A 16,030-nucleotide genomic window follows, 5' to 3' on the forward strand; every position below is an offset into this window, starting at 1 on the left:
GGAAGGGGCGGGAGACGGTCCCGGGAGACAGGATGGGGCTGGAGATGGTGTCGGGAGACAGGGTGTGTGGCCGGGGCCGGAGGTCTGGGCTCAGGAAGCTGACAGCAGCCCACAGGCCGGGGCTACCACGGGCTGGGCGCTCTCTCCACATTTCAGAGGATTGCTTCTTCGTCTTCTCCCTGCTCCGCTGAGACACGGCCCTGGCTGTGCTCGTCTTACAAATGGGGAAGCTCGGAGGTCGGGAAGGTGGGGGGACCCTAGGTCGTGCACGGCCACCACATGGAAGGCCATCTCCAGAGCTCCAGCTCCGGCTCAGCCGTGAACTAACAGGGCCCCAGACAAAGCATCTCATTTCTAGGATTTCAAAGGAGTTCTTGAAGCCTGAGTCTTGGGTTTGTTAAGGCAAAGAGCTCCCCGCGAAGGTCAGCAGGGGGCCCTCGTCCCGCCCTCGTGCCACACAGCCCGGCTCTCCTGGGTCCAAAGACATCGACCAGGACTTCACAAAGCGTTCACTCCTCACATCTTCTGCGTGAAAACCACCGCAGAGCCTCGGTGAATAATGAGGGCTCCCAGGAGCACCTCCTGCAACGCAGCCCCTTTTGAATCTGTTACTGAGAAACGGCATTTACGTAAGTACGTAACAAAGGCCGAGAGTGTGCCGAGTGTGCCTTCTACACGAGGCCGCCGAGAGCTTCCGTCTTGAACGCGCGCTTTCTAGCTGGCTCTGCACGGCACTGGGTTCCTAAGCGGCATCTTTAGGACTGAAAAACTGAAAAAGACCAACTTCCTTTCAGAAGGCAGTGGTTTAGCACCACAAGGCTGAGGCCTTGGGATTTTCTTGTTGCATCAAAACCAAGACTGTTCAGGACGGCCCTTTTACAGGACACCAGTGCCCACCCCGTGCGTCACTATATATGATGTATTACGTATTATATATTATATATTATAACGCATCTTAGCCCTTTCTACTCCTTACAAATCACAGCATTTCCTATTTGACCCCCTGGCAGAATTTACACGAGGCGTGGTGACATCGAAAGACAGGGCAGAACTGATCTAAAGAAGCAAAAGGGCATGCTGGCGTGGGAGAAAACAGCATGTGGCGGCAAACCTGGATTCTAGCCGCATCTGCCCTCAGCAGCAAGGCAGCCGTGGACGCATCAGCTGGCTTCGGGGAGCCTCACCTGCTGTCCTTCTGGGGAAGCGAGAGGCCGGGCGGGGGCGGCTTGGGGCCCAACAACAGCCAGGGACAGCGTTCCGCTTCTGCCAGCGTCGGCTCCACACACCCAGCATCTTTACGCCTCGAGCGCTCCCCGACAAGGACTAAGCAACGCCACCCACATTGAGTCAGACTGTGACAGCTGGTTTCCGAAGTCAGAGGCCACGCCCCGGACAAGATGCTATGAAAACTCACTCCTAGAGTGTCTGCTTGTGCTCGGCGCCAGAAGGAGCGGCAGGAGAGCAGGCGAAGAGAGCTGGACCCTGTCAGGCCCGCAGCGCACAAACACACCCATACGAGTGTGTGCACACTCACGCATGCCGTGCACACGTGCGCGCACTCACTCTCTCCCTCTTCCGAGTTCCAGGATGCTAGGAAGGCATCCACACATGTTCTCCAGCCCGTCCCTTCTGCCGGGAGTCCTCAGACTTACTCTGACCTACTTCTGCCTCAAACCCTTTATAGAATGCGGCAGGGTATGCCCAGGAGAGAAGCCCACATGCGGTCGGAGGCCCAGGCCAGAGCTCTGTCAGTTGGAGCTGCTGTAACGACCCTACAACAAAAGTGGGGCTTTTGGTTTGCACACTGCTCCATCCCCAGCACCGTGACAGCGACTGGTATGTCGTAGGTGCTCAGGAAATACCCATGAAGTGACTAGGAGAAAACGGAATGAAACCAGGAAGCCGCCCCTCGACCCCAACCAATCACATGTGCTCACCTGCCCACACACACACTCTCTCGAGCGGCAGTCTGTGCCCGGAGACCCGTCCTTGGTTTGTGGCCAAACACCCAACCAGACCAGCACATGGTCCACGGGGAAGCCCAAGGGGTGGGCGTGGCGGGGAGGACCGGCTGAGCCGGAAGAGCCGCCGAGGTCCACCCAGCCTGGGGCACCAAGAGGAGAGCCAAGGAGCCAGGGCCCTGAAGGCCCATCTGGGGCGGAGTCCCGGCAAACACGGAAGCCCTGGCTCAGAAGGAACCCAGGACCCTGCAGACAGGAAGTGTGGGTAGATGGCTGGGCGCCGAGCTCAGACGCAGCGGCCAGACTGCCAGCCCCTGCCCTCAGCTCCAGACGGAAACCTGCCACGCCTGCTGGCATGGGGACCAGGAGGCACGGGGGGCGGAGGGTCTGGGTGCCCAGGTCCTGGACGCAGAGCCCGCAGCCAGATCCCCGGGAGCGGCCGCCTGGCCCACACGTGCTGTGCAAAGAGGCCAAGGCCAAGGGCAAAGCGACTCCTCTGAGCCTGGGAAGGGGGTGTAGCGTGGAGTCGGGGACGCTGCCCTTCGGGAGGCGAGGGGGACCCGGCGTCAAGGAAGCGCGCCCCTGTGCTCAGCTCCCGCATCACCCGTCACAGCAACACATAGAAACAATGCACCGGTGGACTCAGGGGCTGGGGGTTTGTGCCTGAATTAATTATCTCTTCAAGGTGCTAATTTAGAGATCACGCTCTAGTAAACCTTCCTCCAAATGTGGCTAAATAGAAACACCTGAAGCCAGGCCGATCCAACCAGGCCCTGGCACAGCGGACTGGCCTCCGGGCGGGGGGCAGCCCGGCTCCCTGGGCAGGGAGCTCAGTAGGGACCCTCTGTGCATGAGTCAGGCCCACGGCTGACGCTGCACTGAGACCTCCACCGGCTGCTTCTCCTGCCTGCCTGAAGCCCACGGGCACGGCCCGGGGCCTGGGCGTCGCCTGCTTGGAGGACCGAGTGGACACCTGCTGCTTCCCTCCGCACGCTGTCCCGCCGCCTGCCTGTGGACACCTGCTGCTTCCCTCCGCACGCTGTCCCGCCGCCTGCCTGTGGACACCTGCTGCTTCCCTCCGCACGCTGTCCCGCCGCCTGCCTGTGGACACCTGCTGCTTCCCTCCGCACGCTGTCCCGCCGCCTGCCTGTGGACACCTGCTGCTTCCCTCCGCACGCTGTCCCGCCGCCTGCCTGTGGACACCTGCTGCTTCCCTCCGCATGCTGTCCCGCCTCCTGCCTGTGGACACCTGCTGCTTCCCTCCGCATGCTGTCCCGCCGCCTGCCTCCCGCACACACCACCCAAGGGCCAGGCCGGGTCTGTGCAGAGACTGCTGGAGCGCGCCCAGCGAGACGACGGTAAGACGACAATGGGGAGACCCTGGGGTCTGGATCCCAGAGCAGCCTCCTTCCGGGCTCCCTCCTGATGACGGGAGTCACGGTCATGGGGTGTCGCTCGCGGGAGGAGGTCGGGGCGAGCCCTGTGGGTTGAGTGCAGGGTACATTTTCCAAACTCCTGTCTGAGCCCAAGTCTTGAGAGAAGAGAAATCCGTCCCAGAGGCACAGGCTCTGCAACGACTCTACCACAGCGGCTCCCACGAGACCGCCGCCTCGGGCCGGCCCTGGCTTCAGTTGTTGCTGCTTCTTCAGTTGGTTTGAAATCTCGTCCAGGTTTTAACCTAGCTTCACAGTAACATGTACTTTTCCTACAGCTCACTTACTTCGGTGTTGCCAACCCTCCGGACATGTGCACTTCTATTTACACTTAGTGTCAGGACAGTTACCTAATGTAGCTTTACCTGTGACGTTTCGCAGCATTTTCAGGAAGTCTTCCTCCAGGTCTGAGCACCGCCACCCCCACCCCACAGTCCCCACCACCAGTCTGGAGTGGATGAGGTCGGCTTTCCGTATTGGTCTGAAGCCCTCTCTCCTCCAAAATAAGTCCTGACATATGGGAATCAGGACAGATAAAAGAATCACCATCTCTCTCCTGGGATGGTGCCCCCTTCCAGGAGCAGTGCGACACGCCGTCCGGAGGCTGCAGACGTGTTCCGCCTGTGCCGACACCTGAGGTCTCCTCTCTAGATTCCTGGGAAGACAAGTGCGGCGGTGCCCACACTTCGGAATGCTCCGTCTCAGCCCTTCCAAGGTCACTGCATCTTCAGACACCAAAGGAACCAGAATAAAAACAACCAGGGCACCCCCACTGCACCCACCCCAACACGCATGCACAGACACACACATGTGCAGACACACACACGCACACACACAGAAACCTAGTTTGTAAAATATAAGTATCACATTTATTTTATTAAATTGCTGCTTGAATTTACCCGGTCTTCCAAGGCAACACGGTAAGCTGAGCGAATCACATATGACGCTCTTCTGACGGGGGAGGCACAGACGCGGCGTCTTCCTCCCCGAACTCCAGACCCTGCTGTGCACCAGTCGCACGATGACGACAGGCCCAGCAGAGCTCCGCCAGCCGCGGATGCTACAGACAGGAAACCCACACACTATGCCAGTGACACCAAGGCACGTAAGCCACACTTGCAGTGTCCCAGGATGCACACTCGTGATGGAACATTTAAGCTCCGCGTCAGCAAGATGCTCCCGAGCCAGGGATCAGAGGCTGCACTGCTAAAAGCTGAGCAGGGAAGGAGTGCGTCCTGAGACAGACAGCCCAGGATCAGCAGATGTATAAGGGAGCAGGCCACGGGGCCACGGGGCCACGGGGAGTGCCGTGGGGCTGCTGGGGGAGGTTTGAGGCCCGGGGAGTGCCCTGGGACCAGGACGCCTCTGCACAGCACGACCTCGCCTCCTCCCTCCGCGGAGCGGTCCCGCTCTCCAGGAGCCCCGTGGTGCACCGTCTGTGTGCAGGGCAGGGGCTTTGCGGTGAGAAACCTGTGTGTGTGCTTCCAAGGCCCCTCCTCACACAGAGGAACCCTCGGGGCAAGAGCTACACCTGCTGTACCGCCGTGGGCCTGTGAACCTGGAGCGGGGTGTTCCGCGCACCCCAGTCCGTGGATTTCAAAACTCCTCACGCACGGGCTGCGCTTGGGAAGGCCGCGGTGCAGCTCTGTGCCTTCTGCTGCCACAGCAAGGTCAGCAGGAACGTTAGGTTCCGACGACGCAGGAGAACGTGGACGGAGAATCCGAGCACCGTCCTCAGAGACGCTCACGCTTACCCGACGGAACGACAACGCTGTTCTCTGAGAGCGGGACGCGCGGCAGCCGGGAACGATACCCACGGGAGTGTCACCGGATAGAATGTCGTCGTCGCAAGGTGCCTCCTTCCACCACGAGGTCATGTTATCAGTGAAACGCCAGGTCTGGTCGACCTTATTCAAACGCACGTCTCTGAGCCCGTGTGTACATCCGGATAACCTCGTGGAGACGAGACCGACCCTCCCGAGCGAGTCACCCGCCCCTCCCCCGCTAGGAGTGGGGGTGCTCGGAGTTTACTCGGGAGCTCATTAAAATACGTACTCCTGTACCCGGTCCCCAAGACTGTGGCTGCTGTGCCGGAAACGGGGCCTGGGACTCTGCATTGACTAAGAATTCCGGACGCAGTGAGGCAGGCAGTGGGCAGACGACCCAAGGGCAAACAAGCGTCGGCCCGGCCCCGCAGCCTCACGAGAAGACACACAGCCGGGCAGGCCGACGCTCTGGTCGCCCGCCACCACGCCCCTCGTGCCCCCACGGCCCCTGTGCCCCCTGCTAGCCATCAGAACAGACCCAGGGAGATGGTTCTGTGTGTTCTGTCTCCAGGTTTCCCACCAGACTCTGGCGGAGGAGCGACAGCGGAGGGAGTCTTCCGTCTGTCTAGGCCGGTGGTTGTCGGGCCGAGGCCTCGCCTGTGCTGCGGGAGCTGTGCCCGTACCTGGCTGCTCCCTCCCGCTGCTGGGGCGGCACTGACAGACATTCCTAATGGGAGGGGAGGGTAGCATGTGGCGGGCCGGCACCCTGGGGTGCAGGGTGGTCCCGCGTCGCCTGACCCCAGGACGCAAGGACACCACACGTGCAAGGTGGACACGGCTGTCGGGGTCTTGCCCTTACTTAAAACCCCAGGGCAGCCCTGCTCACCGACCCTCTGACAAAAATCAAACTCTCACTCTATTTAACTACCGTATAGAGGAGTCATTCTCTGAAACGTGAATTTCAGAAACTATCACTGCAGGAAGACACGTCACACCCGTAGGGCCCAGGTCTCTGCGAGCCCTGCTCACAGGAAGCCACTGTCCTGCTGGCTTCCAGCCAGGAGCTAAGGGATGGTGCGGACGGGGAGCCGCGGGGTGCTGGGGACGGGGAGCCAGGTCCCGAAGGGCAGCACAGTGGGCCACAGTTCTGTCCCCCGCGGGCTGCAGGGCACGACACGGCTCCATGAGCGGGCGTGGGCCCCCAGCATCAGGGCGCTCAGAGGGCACGCAGTCCCCGAATGTCAAGATGGTCGGCACTGAATGCTGACCACAGATCAAACCAAACCCGGCGTACAAGCACAGCCAAGTCACGTCTGTTCACAAAACAAGCGTTGACACTCCTGTCTGCTACATGGTTTTAAAACTGAGAGACAGACACCAAACCCAAGCCTTCATTTCTGCATAATCAAAATCCACATGCTGTTAAAAACCACTGCATTTTATAAAATGTCCTAAACTATTTTTGTGTTTTTGATTTTGCAATACATATGAAGGAAAAGCATCTCACCCTGAAGAAAAACAGCCAAGGGGCTCAGAGCAGGAACTCACTTCCTGTAGGCAGGCCGTGGCTTCGCTTCAGAGACACCCCCTCCCACACCCTCCTTGTCACCACTACGAGCCACTGACCCCTTTTCAAAGCCAGTGTGAGTTCTGAGGTGGGGTGTCCTATCGCCATCAAGAGAGATGTGCTCGAGCTCCTGCAGGTGAAAAGTTGGACTGTTTTCCTATCTAATTCTTTCTAAGAGGAGCTGTTTTGCGAAGGCCCCTGGTTTCTGGGCCCTCTCCAGGTGCTCGTGTGGCCTGCCGGGGACAAGGCGAGATCACAGGCCTGGGCCTGGGGGCACCACCCGAGGGTGGCTGGGGAGGGTGAGGGTAGCCCCGTCCTGATCCGGGCCTCTGACTTGTGAAGGCAAGTTCTGGGGGCTTGGGACCACAGGTTTGGGACATGTGTCTCAGACCTTAGACGGGCCCCTCGACAGGCCTGCTCCCCGCAGAGAACTCGGGCTTCTCTGGGGACGGACCCTGCTGGATTCCATGGGGGCAGAGGGACTGCGGAGACGGCCCAAGGCCGGGCTTCCCCATCGGGATGCACAGCCTTCCTCCAGGGCCCTGCGGGCACCATCAGTCAGTCGGTCTGTGTCCTTTTAGAAAACAAATCTGTCTCAGGAGAGGGGCAGATTAACTAGACCTTTAATGGATTTTATGTACGTTCTGAAAACACACGTATTATGAAGAACAGTGTCTCATAAAAATCAGCTCCTGGGTTGAGAAATTCAGAAGATTAAATCTTGTTTAAAATAACATTCGGGGGGCGCCTGGGTGGCCCCCAGTGGTGTCTGACTCTTGACCTCGGCTCAGGTCTGGATCTCAGGGGTGTGGGCTCCATGCTGGGTGTGGGGACTGCTTCATAAAGAAATTAAAAATAAAACAAATAGAACAACATTTGGGGAGCAGGGTGGTCGCCCTTTTTGTGCAAAGTGCTGCAATGTCCCCAAGACCACCCACATGGACTCCAGGTGTGTGCAGTTGTGAGGCGTGCGTGCGTGTGTGCAGAACTGTGGGGGGTGTGCATCAGAGCGTATGTGTGTGTCCAAGCTGGCCATGAACTAGGCCGTCAGACACTGAGAAAGCTTCCCTTCTGCCCCTGCGCTGCTCTGCGCCGGGAGCCCGTCTGTCCATGTTCTTTCTCCTCTTTACGTGCCTGTTGGCATATTTTTCACATTCGTCTCTACTATAAAACTAAACATGAAATTTGTTTAACCACTTACGAAGAATACCTTATTTTCTTCTTTTCTTTTGGAAAACGTTAACCCCTTCACTCTTCAGGAAAGTGAATTAATTTTAAAAGAAATCAACATCCCCTTGAGAGGTGCAGACCTAAAGGAGCCTATTCTAACCCTTGTGAGCGGAAAGACGCAGGCCGTGGAGGAGTCGCCACGATTCCAGTACGACGGACAGTAAGGGGACTCGCTCTACCCATTGTGAAGGTTTACTGTGCTGCTATGGATATCAAGCCGGTGTGGTGCCAGTGGCGGGACAGACACCCGGATGGGTGGAACAGAACCCAGAACCCAGAACCGGACCCACACAGGTATGCGGAAGTGACTTCTGACAGAGGAGCAGGGCAGCTTGACTGAGGAGTGACCTTCTGTTGGACAACAGCCCTGGAGCGACAGGACACTCACAGGCAACAGTAAATCAAAGCAAAACAAAAAGCCCTCAACCTACACCTCACACTTTATACACAGATGAACTCAAAAATGGACAACAGACTTAGGTGTAAGATGCGAAACTACACTAGGCAGGAAAAGCAAAACAAAACAAAACAAAAAAAACAAAAACGGGAGAAAAATCTCCAGGACCTCAGGTTAGGCAGAGCGTTCTCACCCTCTCCCACCATTTCAACCCATGAAAGGAAAAATTAATAACAGATCTCGTCACGTTGAAAAACTTTCTCTCTACCAACAACCTTGTGAAAAGAAGACAAAAGGCCACTACCAGAATATAACTGCCAACCACCGGACCACTGTCTAGAACATAGGAAGAACCATGGAGACCAAACGCCCAATTAGAACACGGGCAAACACGAGCAGGCTGTTCACTGTAGGATGCACAGATGGCAGATACATGCAGGAAATCTTCCACGTCATTATCCCTCAGGGAGATGCAAATCAAAATCACGATGTCACCTCACATCTCATGATAGAACAGCTGAAATAAAAAGTAGCCACGGTGACACCCGCTGTCGATGCTGTGCACATCCTGGGTCCCTCTCACCTTGCAGAACAGCGCAGCCATTCTAGAAGAGAGGATGTCAGTTTTTCACAAAACGAAGCATGTGCTTGCCCTATGACTTAGCCACTGTACTCGTGGGCACTCATTCCCAAAGAAATGAACGCTGTGCTCACACAAAAACCTGTACGAGGACGTTCAACACAACTGTGTTCATAATAACCCCAAACTGTCAACGATCCAAGTGCCCTTCCAAGAGGGAATGGCTAAAACAAACAAACAAACAGCCCAGAACGGTGATGCATGCACGCCACGAAACACGGCTCAGGAATGAAAAAGAACATAGACTCACCCCGAACAGACCTCAGGAGAATGGCGCTTGGTGAAAAAAGCCGATTGAGAAAGCCTACGTATTGTGTGACTGCGTTCATCCAGCATTCTCGAAATGACGAAGTTACAGAAATTGGGGAACAAGAGGAGTGGTGCCAGGGGCTCGGGGAGGGGGAGGGACAGTTTGGGCCGCGGCTGAAAGGAAGCGCGCACAGCCCACAGGTGGGGCGGTCCCGCCAGACTCTTGGTGACCACGTGATCCAACTAACGCCTGTCAGTTCAGGTGGCAAGAAAACTGCCGACATCCTCCGCCACCGGCACTCACTGCCCCCGGGGACCCTGGCGGCAAGACCCGACCTTCCCAACCCCCCGCGGGGCAAGTCAAGCCAAGTCCCAGAGAAAGCACTTGTCCTACACTGTCTCACCGTCGAGCAGAATCGCGATCCGTCAGAAAGACTTCCAAAGTGGATTTGAACCAAAGAGCTTTGGTCCCCCCCGAGTTCATAAAAGCAGTCATTTCAGAATAGTTAGACCCTTGAGAGATCTTGCTAACCAGCACTATACGGTCACTTCTAACTGGATCCCTTCCCTTCAGGCTTTTGTTTGTCCCACTTAAAAACATAAAACTGCTACTGGGCCCTTCTCCTTGTCTGGTAGAAACATGTTATTAGGCCGACGGCCTCCAGCAGGTCCCCTGGGCCACCCTTCAAGAAGGGCCGCTCTGGTCTGGGCTCCCCAGCTCCACGCACAGGCCGTGATGTCCCAGCGGGCCCCACTGCCGCCCACGGGTGGCCTCCCAGTGAGCCTTGGTGCCCGCTGGCCCCTGACCTGTGGGCCGTGGGCTGTAAAATGTCCGGTCCCTGGTGAGTGACAGTCTCCAATAACCAGCGCTATTAGGGAGCTCCAACACCTTGCTTCCTCTGAAAAACTTCCAGCCGAGTGTGGGTGTCCCTCCCTAGTCAGCCAGGGCCCCCCCCCAACCATGTTTACACCCCTCAGCGCACACCCTAGCCCCCTCCCGCGCCTGCCACGGCTGTGGAGCTGAACGCACACTCGTTGTTGTTGATTCTCACGTTGTCGCAATTGGAAAACACAGAACAGGAACCAGAATGCGCCTGTTTCCTGCCAGAGACTTACTGAGATCCCCGAAGAAACTTAACTGTTTTGTAAACCCCACTCTGCCTTCCCTAACTGAGGGCGAAAGGGGGCCTTGAAAGAAACCAGGAGCTGCCACCAAGCATCCCAGGAGACCCAGAGCCAAGGGGCGTCAGAGCAGTGAGGGCAGAACACGTCGTGGGGGCCACCACCCACCAAGCCGGGCCAAGGCGGAGCACGCGCCCCCAGTCACAGGCGCCAGACGCGCAGGTGGCCGCAGGTGGGCCCCGGGGGCTGCAGGTGGGTGCAGGTGGCCGCAGGTGGCCTCTGCAAGCGGCTGCAGGCAGCGCGCACTGGAGCTGGGACAGGCCCGGCGAAGGCGGAAGCCAGGCGAGTCTCCCCCCCCCCCCCCCCCCCCCACTCCGTGATCAGAGAGAAACTTGCTTCGTTCCGGGGTGGGGTGCGGAGGCGTCCGCGGGGCTCCGCGCGTGGAACTAGCACTCAGAACTGGCAGGGACCCCCAGCCTGCCCTTCGGCTCACCACCAGCACCCGTCTCCATGTCGCCAGGAGCGGCCTCTTTTGACCTTCCACACCTGTCACCCCTAAACCCCACCCCCACCGCCACCTCTAGGCCGCGCGCCCTTCCCGCGACCTGGCCTCGGGGCCTGGCCGGAGGCCACACCTGGAAACCCGTCGGGTTCCAGCGCCCGCCGCCCTAGACCGGCGCCCACACCCGCGCCCACCCACTCGCAGCGAGACCTCGGGCTGCCACCTGCGCCGCTGCCCAGGACAGCCCCGCGCCCCGGGTCCCGCCCAGAGCGCCGGGGGCCCCGCTCCGGGGCGCGCACACCAAGCCCGGGGCCGCCCCGCCCGCCCCCGCCGCGATCACCCACCTCGAGTCCGCCGCTCCGAGGCCGAGGGCGCCGCGGGGTCCCAGGCCGCCTCTCCGCAGCCCGGGCCCCACTCGCGGGGAGCCGGCTCCCGGAGCTCGCTGCCGGCGCTGCCTTCCGGGGAGGGAGACGCGGGCCGCCGGGGCCGCAGGCTCGTCCTCGCTGGCGCGCGGCGGTGACTGAGGGCGGCTGCTCCAGGGCCCGGCGCGCACCCCGCCTCCCGCCCCCGCCGCCCGGGCTTCCTGCGAGCCAGGTAAACACGGCTGCCGAGCGGAGCCCGCCCACCTGCCGCCCCGCCCCGCGCCGCCAGCCGCCCGGACCCCCTCGGGGACCGCCTGGCGACGCGGAGGGCCGCGGTCGCGTGGGGACCCGGGCGCAGAGTCGGCGCCAGCGGGGCGAGGTCGCATTTGGCTGCCCAGAACCCCTGCTCTCCGAACCTTTCCTGGGCCTTAACCTCTGAAACTACCCCCACCCGCCATCGCCGGGAGGGACCCGAGAGAACGTCTCTTCTCCGCACCCGAGTCCATTTTCACAGCATGGGGACTCGGGTCCGGAGCTGGGCTGCTGGCCGGAATCCACCCCATCCCCGGTGCAGTGCCCGGGTTAGCGCTCCCGACACCGCCAAGCCCGGCCTTTGGGAACCCCAGGTGAAGAACTTTGCGTGGATCCTGGCACCCGAACAGGTTCTCGGCTGGAAAGCGCAGGTTTCCGCGGAGGAGGCAGGCAAAGGGCACACACAAAACAGACCAGAAAATGCCCAGGGAGGAGGGCGAGCCCTGGGGCCTGCCCTACTCGAGCATCTGTCGGCTTGTGGCCAGGGTCATCCTCTCCACGCAGAGGAAGCCTGCGGTCTGGACATTAGCCGCCTGGACACACGGATCTGGTGGTCGGATGGACTTTTCCCTGCATTCTTGGCCTCCTCCTGGCAGTGCGAAGGCAGGAGGGAGAGCCCAGACGCTGGCGTCCACCCTGACTCAGATTCCCGGTCAGCGGACCGAATGTGACTCCCCGGAGCCCGCAGGGACTCGATCGTGTATGTTAGGAGACGGGGGAAGTCTGGTGCTTGGCAAGAGGCAGGGAGCCCTTGTCCCCTGGGCCAGCTGTCTGCGGCTTCAGGGCTGCCCGCCCCAACCAGCTGTCCTCATGTTCCCCCGGGATCCAGCAGCCACACTCAGATGCGGATGATTCTACGAGACATACGTCTCCGGCGACAAGTGTTGAACCTGATGCCTTCCTCAGGAGAGACAGGTTGAGAGGAGAGAACATGATGTTCCCGACCTTGCACGGGGGTCGTCAGGGGCCGTGGAAGGAGAATGCTGGTTGTGCCAAACTTGCTACTTTTTCTGCCTCTGTTTCAGAAATGGACGAACAGGGCGGGATAAGGGAGTCAGACGCACAGTATGGGCGCCCACGGCAGTGACCCAAACCCGGCTCCTGCTCCTGACTCAGATCACTCATCACAGCTCTCAGTGCCCACCCCCTGCCCCCGACTTCTTAAAGGTCAGGCCAGGGCCATCCAGAAACCGGACTTCTTCTGGGGGCCTGTTTCGGCGACACAAAGAGCTCCCCCCCACCCACAGATGTCTCTTTGCTTCTTCCTGGGGTGAGTGGGCCGCGGAGGGCCTGGGGTCCCTTGACTGAAGACTTGAGTGAAGGCTGGGCGGTGGAGAGCCCCACAGGTCACACGGAATCACTGCTGATTTCCAGTGCTTTATAGAAAATGCACATACGCCAACTGTCATCCCTGCAAATGTCAGGTTTGCCAGTTATAACTCTTTGTAAAGTATTTATAAAATCCCACTGTGCCTGTTGTGTGGGGACACAGTGTCCCCAGACTCACGTTCGGGGATCCGTCAAACAGCCAGGAAGACTTCAGTAGAACAACGGATTGGTGTTTGGAAGACCCAGCCTTGGGGTCGTCCCCCTCCCTCTGGAGGCGGAAGCGGGGGCCGGTATTTCGTGCTTTACCTGGAGAGGGCCACACACCTTAACAAAAGAGAGGTTCATTTTGCTGAATACACTTGAAAGGGGTCTTTGGACAAGAGAGGGGAAATGAGCCACGCCGCTCTGCAGGGGGCAGGCTGCGCAAGAGGCTGAGTGTAGGACACACTCAGTGACCCTTTCTTTATTGCAGCGTAACAGAATTCATTGTTTTTGCACCACACCCAGTGCTCCATGCAATCCGTGCCCTCCCCAATACCCACCACCTGGTACCCCAACCTCCCACCCCCGCCCCTTCAAGACCCTCAGGTTGTTTTTCAGAGTCCATAGTCTCTCATGATTCACCTCCCCTTCCAATTTCCCTCAACTCCCTTCTCCTCTCTGACTCCCCATGTCCTCCATGCTATTTGTTATGCTCCACAAATAAGTGAAACCATATGATCATTGACTCTCTCTGCTTGACTTATTTCACTCAGCATCATCTCTTCCAGGCCCGTCCATGTGGCCTCAAAGGTCGGGTATTCGTCCTTTCTGATGGAGGCGTCATACTCCATAGTGTATATGGACCACATCTTCCTTATCCATTCGAGTGACTTTTGTTCTGTGGAGATAACTACAACTGACCCAAGCAAAAGGAAGTAAACACATTAATCTTAATAATTGTCGGGAGACGGGACTGCATGCCTTTTTGAGTTTGCTTTGTTTTCCTCATCAATAGACTTAACTTTGTAATTATATTTTGGCTGGGCAAGGACTGAACTTCATTTCATCCTGGTCTGTAATGAACAATTTGCCGGTGATATTCGCAAAGCTGATAATTTACCAGAATAGGGTTGAAGGTTGACTGTTTCACCATAAATTTCCGTTGGTACATGGATAGACTCTGCTCAGGTCACAAGTACCAGTAGACAAGGGGCGTGAACTCCAAAAGGGCAATTAAAATAACTCATGTGGACAAGGAAACACTTGAGAGCTCTAGACTTTAGCTACACATGCAACAGCCCCAACACGGCACTCCTAGACTCCTTCCCCAACGGTGGCTGTCCCCGCAGCACCCCCACCCCTAGCCCACACAGCCCATGTGCAGGGTCATGGCCGCAGGGGCACCTGCACTGGCCAGAGAAGACCCGGGGTCTCTCTGCGCGCTCCCCAGCGTGTGCGGCCAGATGGGGAAGGGGTCAGGCAGGCCACTCCCCCCCAGCAAGCCGGAGGCATGAAGGGCTAAGGGACAACAGGGTTTGGGGGAACCGGCTGGTGCAGAAGAGAGAGACAGAGCCAGCAGCAAGGCAGAAGCAGTGGGGTGAACACCCCCGTCCCACCCCAGAGATGCAGGGTTTCCGGAGCCAGCAGAGGGCTGGTGGCCCGGCTTCAGGACGGTGGTCTCCAGCACTCAGGGGAGCTTGGGTCAGTGGCCGAGACTAGCGTGGAGAGAGCCCTCCGTAGACTATGGCAGTAATACTTCGCCGATCCTGCTTGGGCCTTTGCGGATTCCAGCAGGAAGGGCTTTGCATCCCCGAGTCCTCGAGGCGGCTGTGGGGTGAGATCTGCTTCCTGTGCCCGACAGGGTCTGGGGCTGCAGGAGGGCACAGCGGGGCAGACATCTCTGCCGCATCTTGTTCCCGACTGCACTGCAAGCATGTGGACGGCACCTGGCACCGTAGGCCCGAGAGAGATACTCGCCGTGTTTATGGAAAGGGCCAGAGTCAGAATGTGGTGGCGGAGCCACACCCGTCCCTCTGCGGAGGACAGTCGGGAGGCAGAGCCTTTGGGACAGGCTGGGCAGGGGCAGACGCTGAGGGAGAGGGAGGGGTCTCACTGGTAGGCAGGCTTCTGCCGGGTGGTCTGAGGAGCGAGGGAGAGATAAGGGTCTGTAAGGGCAGGTGGGGTGCCCAGATAACGCTCCATTAGCAGCCGGCGCCGGGGAGGGTGTTTCCGTCAGCGGCCGGACTCCTCCCCGCACAGCCCTCCGCCGCGGGCCCCGCTCAAGGACAGGCTCAAGGACAGCCTCCACAGAGCAAGGTCGGGCGGGCAGGCGCGCATCTCCTCCGCGTCCGCCTTGTCCCAGCGACTGGCCCACAGCTCTGTGCGCCCAGCGCCCCCGACGGAAGCATCACGGGCAGGTGGAGGCCGCGTAAGCAGCTGCCCACGGAAGATCAGGACCTGAGCCTTGTAAAGAAGAGTCGAGGGGAAGAACACCACCGGGGAGGGGTCGCAGATGCCGATGGAAGCCCGGAGATGTCTCGGCGCTGGGGGTGGAGGAGCGCGTTTGGAATCCCAGGAATCCCAGGAGCCCAGGGCGGCCGGGGACAGAGCAGGGGAGAGAGTCCGTGGAGCTGCGGACGCTCCGCGCAGGGCCTGAGCCGCGGGAGGAGTGACTTGGCCACCAACGAGGGAGGGGTCCGGAGCGCGCCCAGATGCGCCTGTCTCGGTCTGAGCGGACACTGAGTGGGTGTGTTTAATGGAGGGGCCTGGGTGGGAGCTCGGAGGAGTCGTTTGCAGAAGCTCCCCCTGGCATCGTCGGTGGGGCAGGTGGGGGGAGGAGCCAGCCCAGGACTCTTGCGAGGAGGCGCCCCTGCGGTGGGGGCTCCCGGGACCCTGGGCAGGCCTTGGGTCACCTTCGCCAGGACCGGGGTGACAGCCCAGCGGGAGTTGGGGGCAGTCGGAGACAGTGCCCGCACACCCTCCTTTCCGGGAGTTCTCGAACGGGGGGCGGGGGGGGGGCAGCTACTCTTCAGGATGTGAGACAGGACAGCCTGTCTGGACGCAGATGGACCCTTCCGGAGAGAAGGGCCCTTAACTGCCCACGATCCTGTTTGAAAGTGCTTCTCAAGGACGTAAATGTCTCTCCTTTAACCTTTCCTTACACGCTTCAGTGCATGTT

At 59.4% G+C, this 16,030-nt stretch overlaps 1 protein-coding gene across 6 annotated transcripts in view; it reads right to left on the bottom strand.

Annotated features, from left to right (window-relative positions):
- Positions 1-11,349, bottom strand: part of LOC101670298 (myelin basic protein) — a 101,347-nt gene extending 89,998 nt beyond the window's left edge. For 2 of the 6 annotated variants that reach the window (XM_045085244.1, XM_045085246.1), the window contains exon 1: positions 1,938-2,333. In XM_045085244.1, coding sequence (XP_044941179.1) covers positions 1,938-2,318 — 381 coding nt within the window. In that variant the 5' untranslated portion in view covers positions 2,319-2,333. Of the gene's footprint in view, positions 1-1,937; positions 2,334-9,244; positions 9,335-11,211 lie in introns of those variants that run through there. The other 4 variants (XM_004745654.3, XM_013052824.2, XM_045085243.1 and 1 more) reach the window with 4 other exon arrangements.
- Between the last annotated feature and the right edge of the window lie 4,681 nt (positions 11,350-16,030).

This window comes from Mustela putorius, unplaced genomic scaffold (assembly GCF_011764305.1).
Source record: "Mustela putorius furo isolate JIRA1106 unplaced genomic scaffold, ASM1176430v1.1 tig00000835_pilon_pilon_pilon, whole genome shotgun sequence".
NCBI classification, from domain to species: domain Eukaryota; kingdom Metazoa; phylum Chordata; class Mammalia; order Carnivora; family Mustelidae; genus Mustela; species Mustela putorius.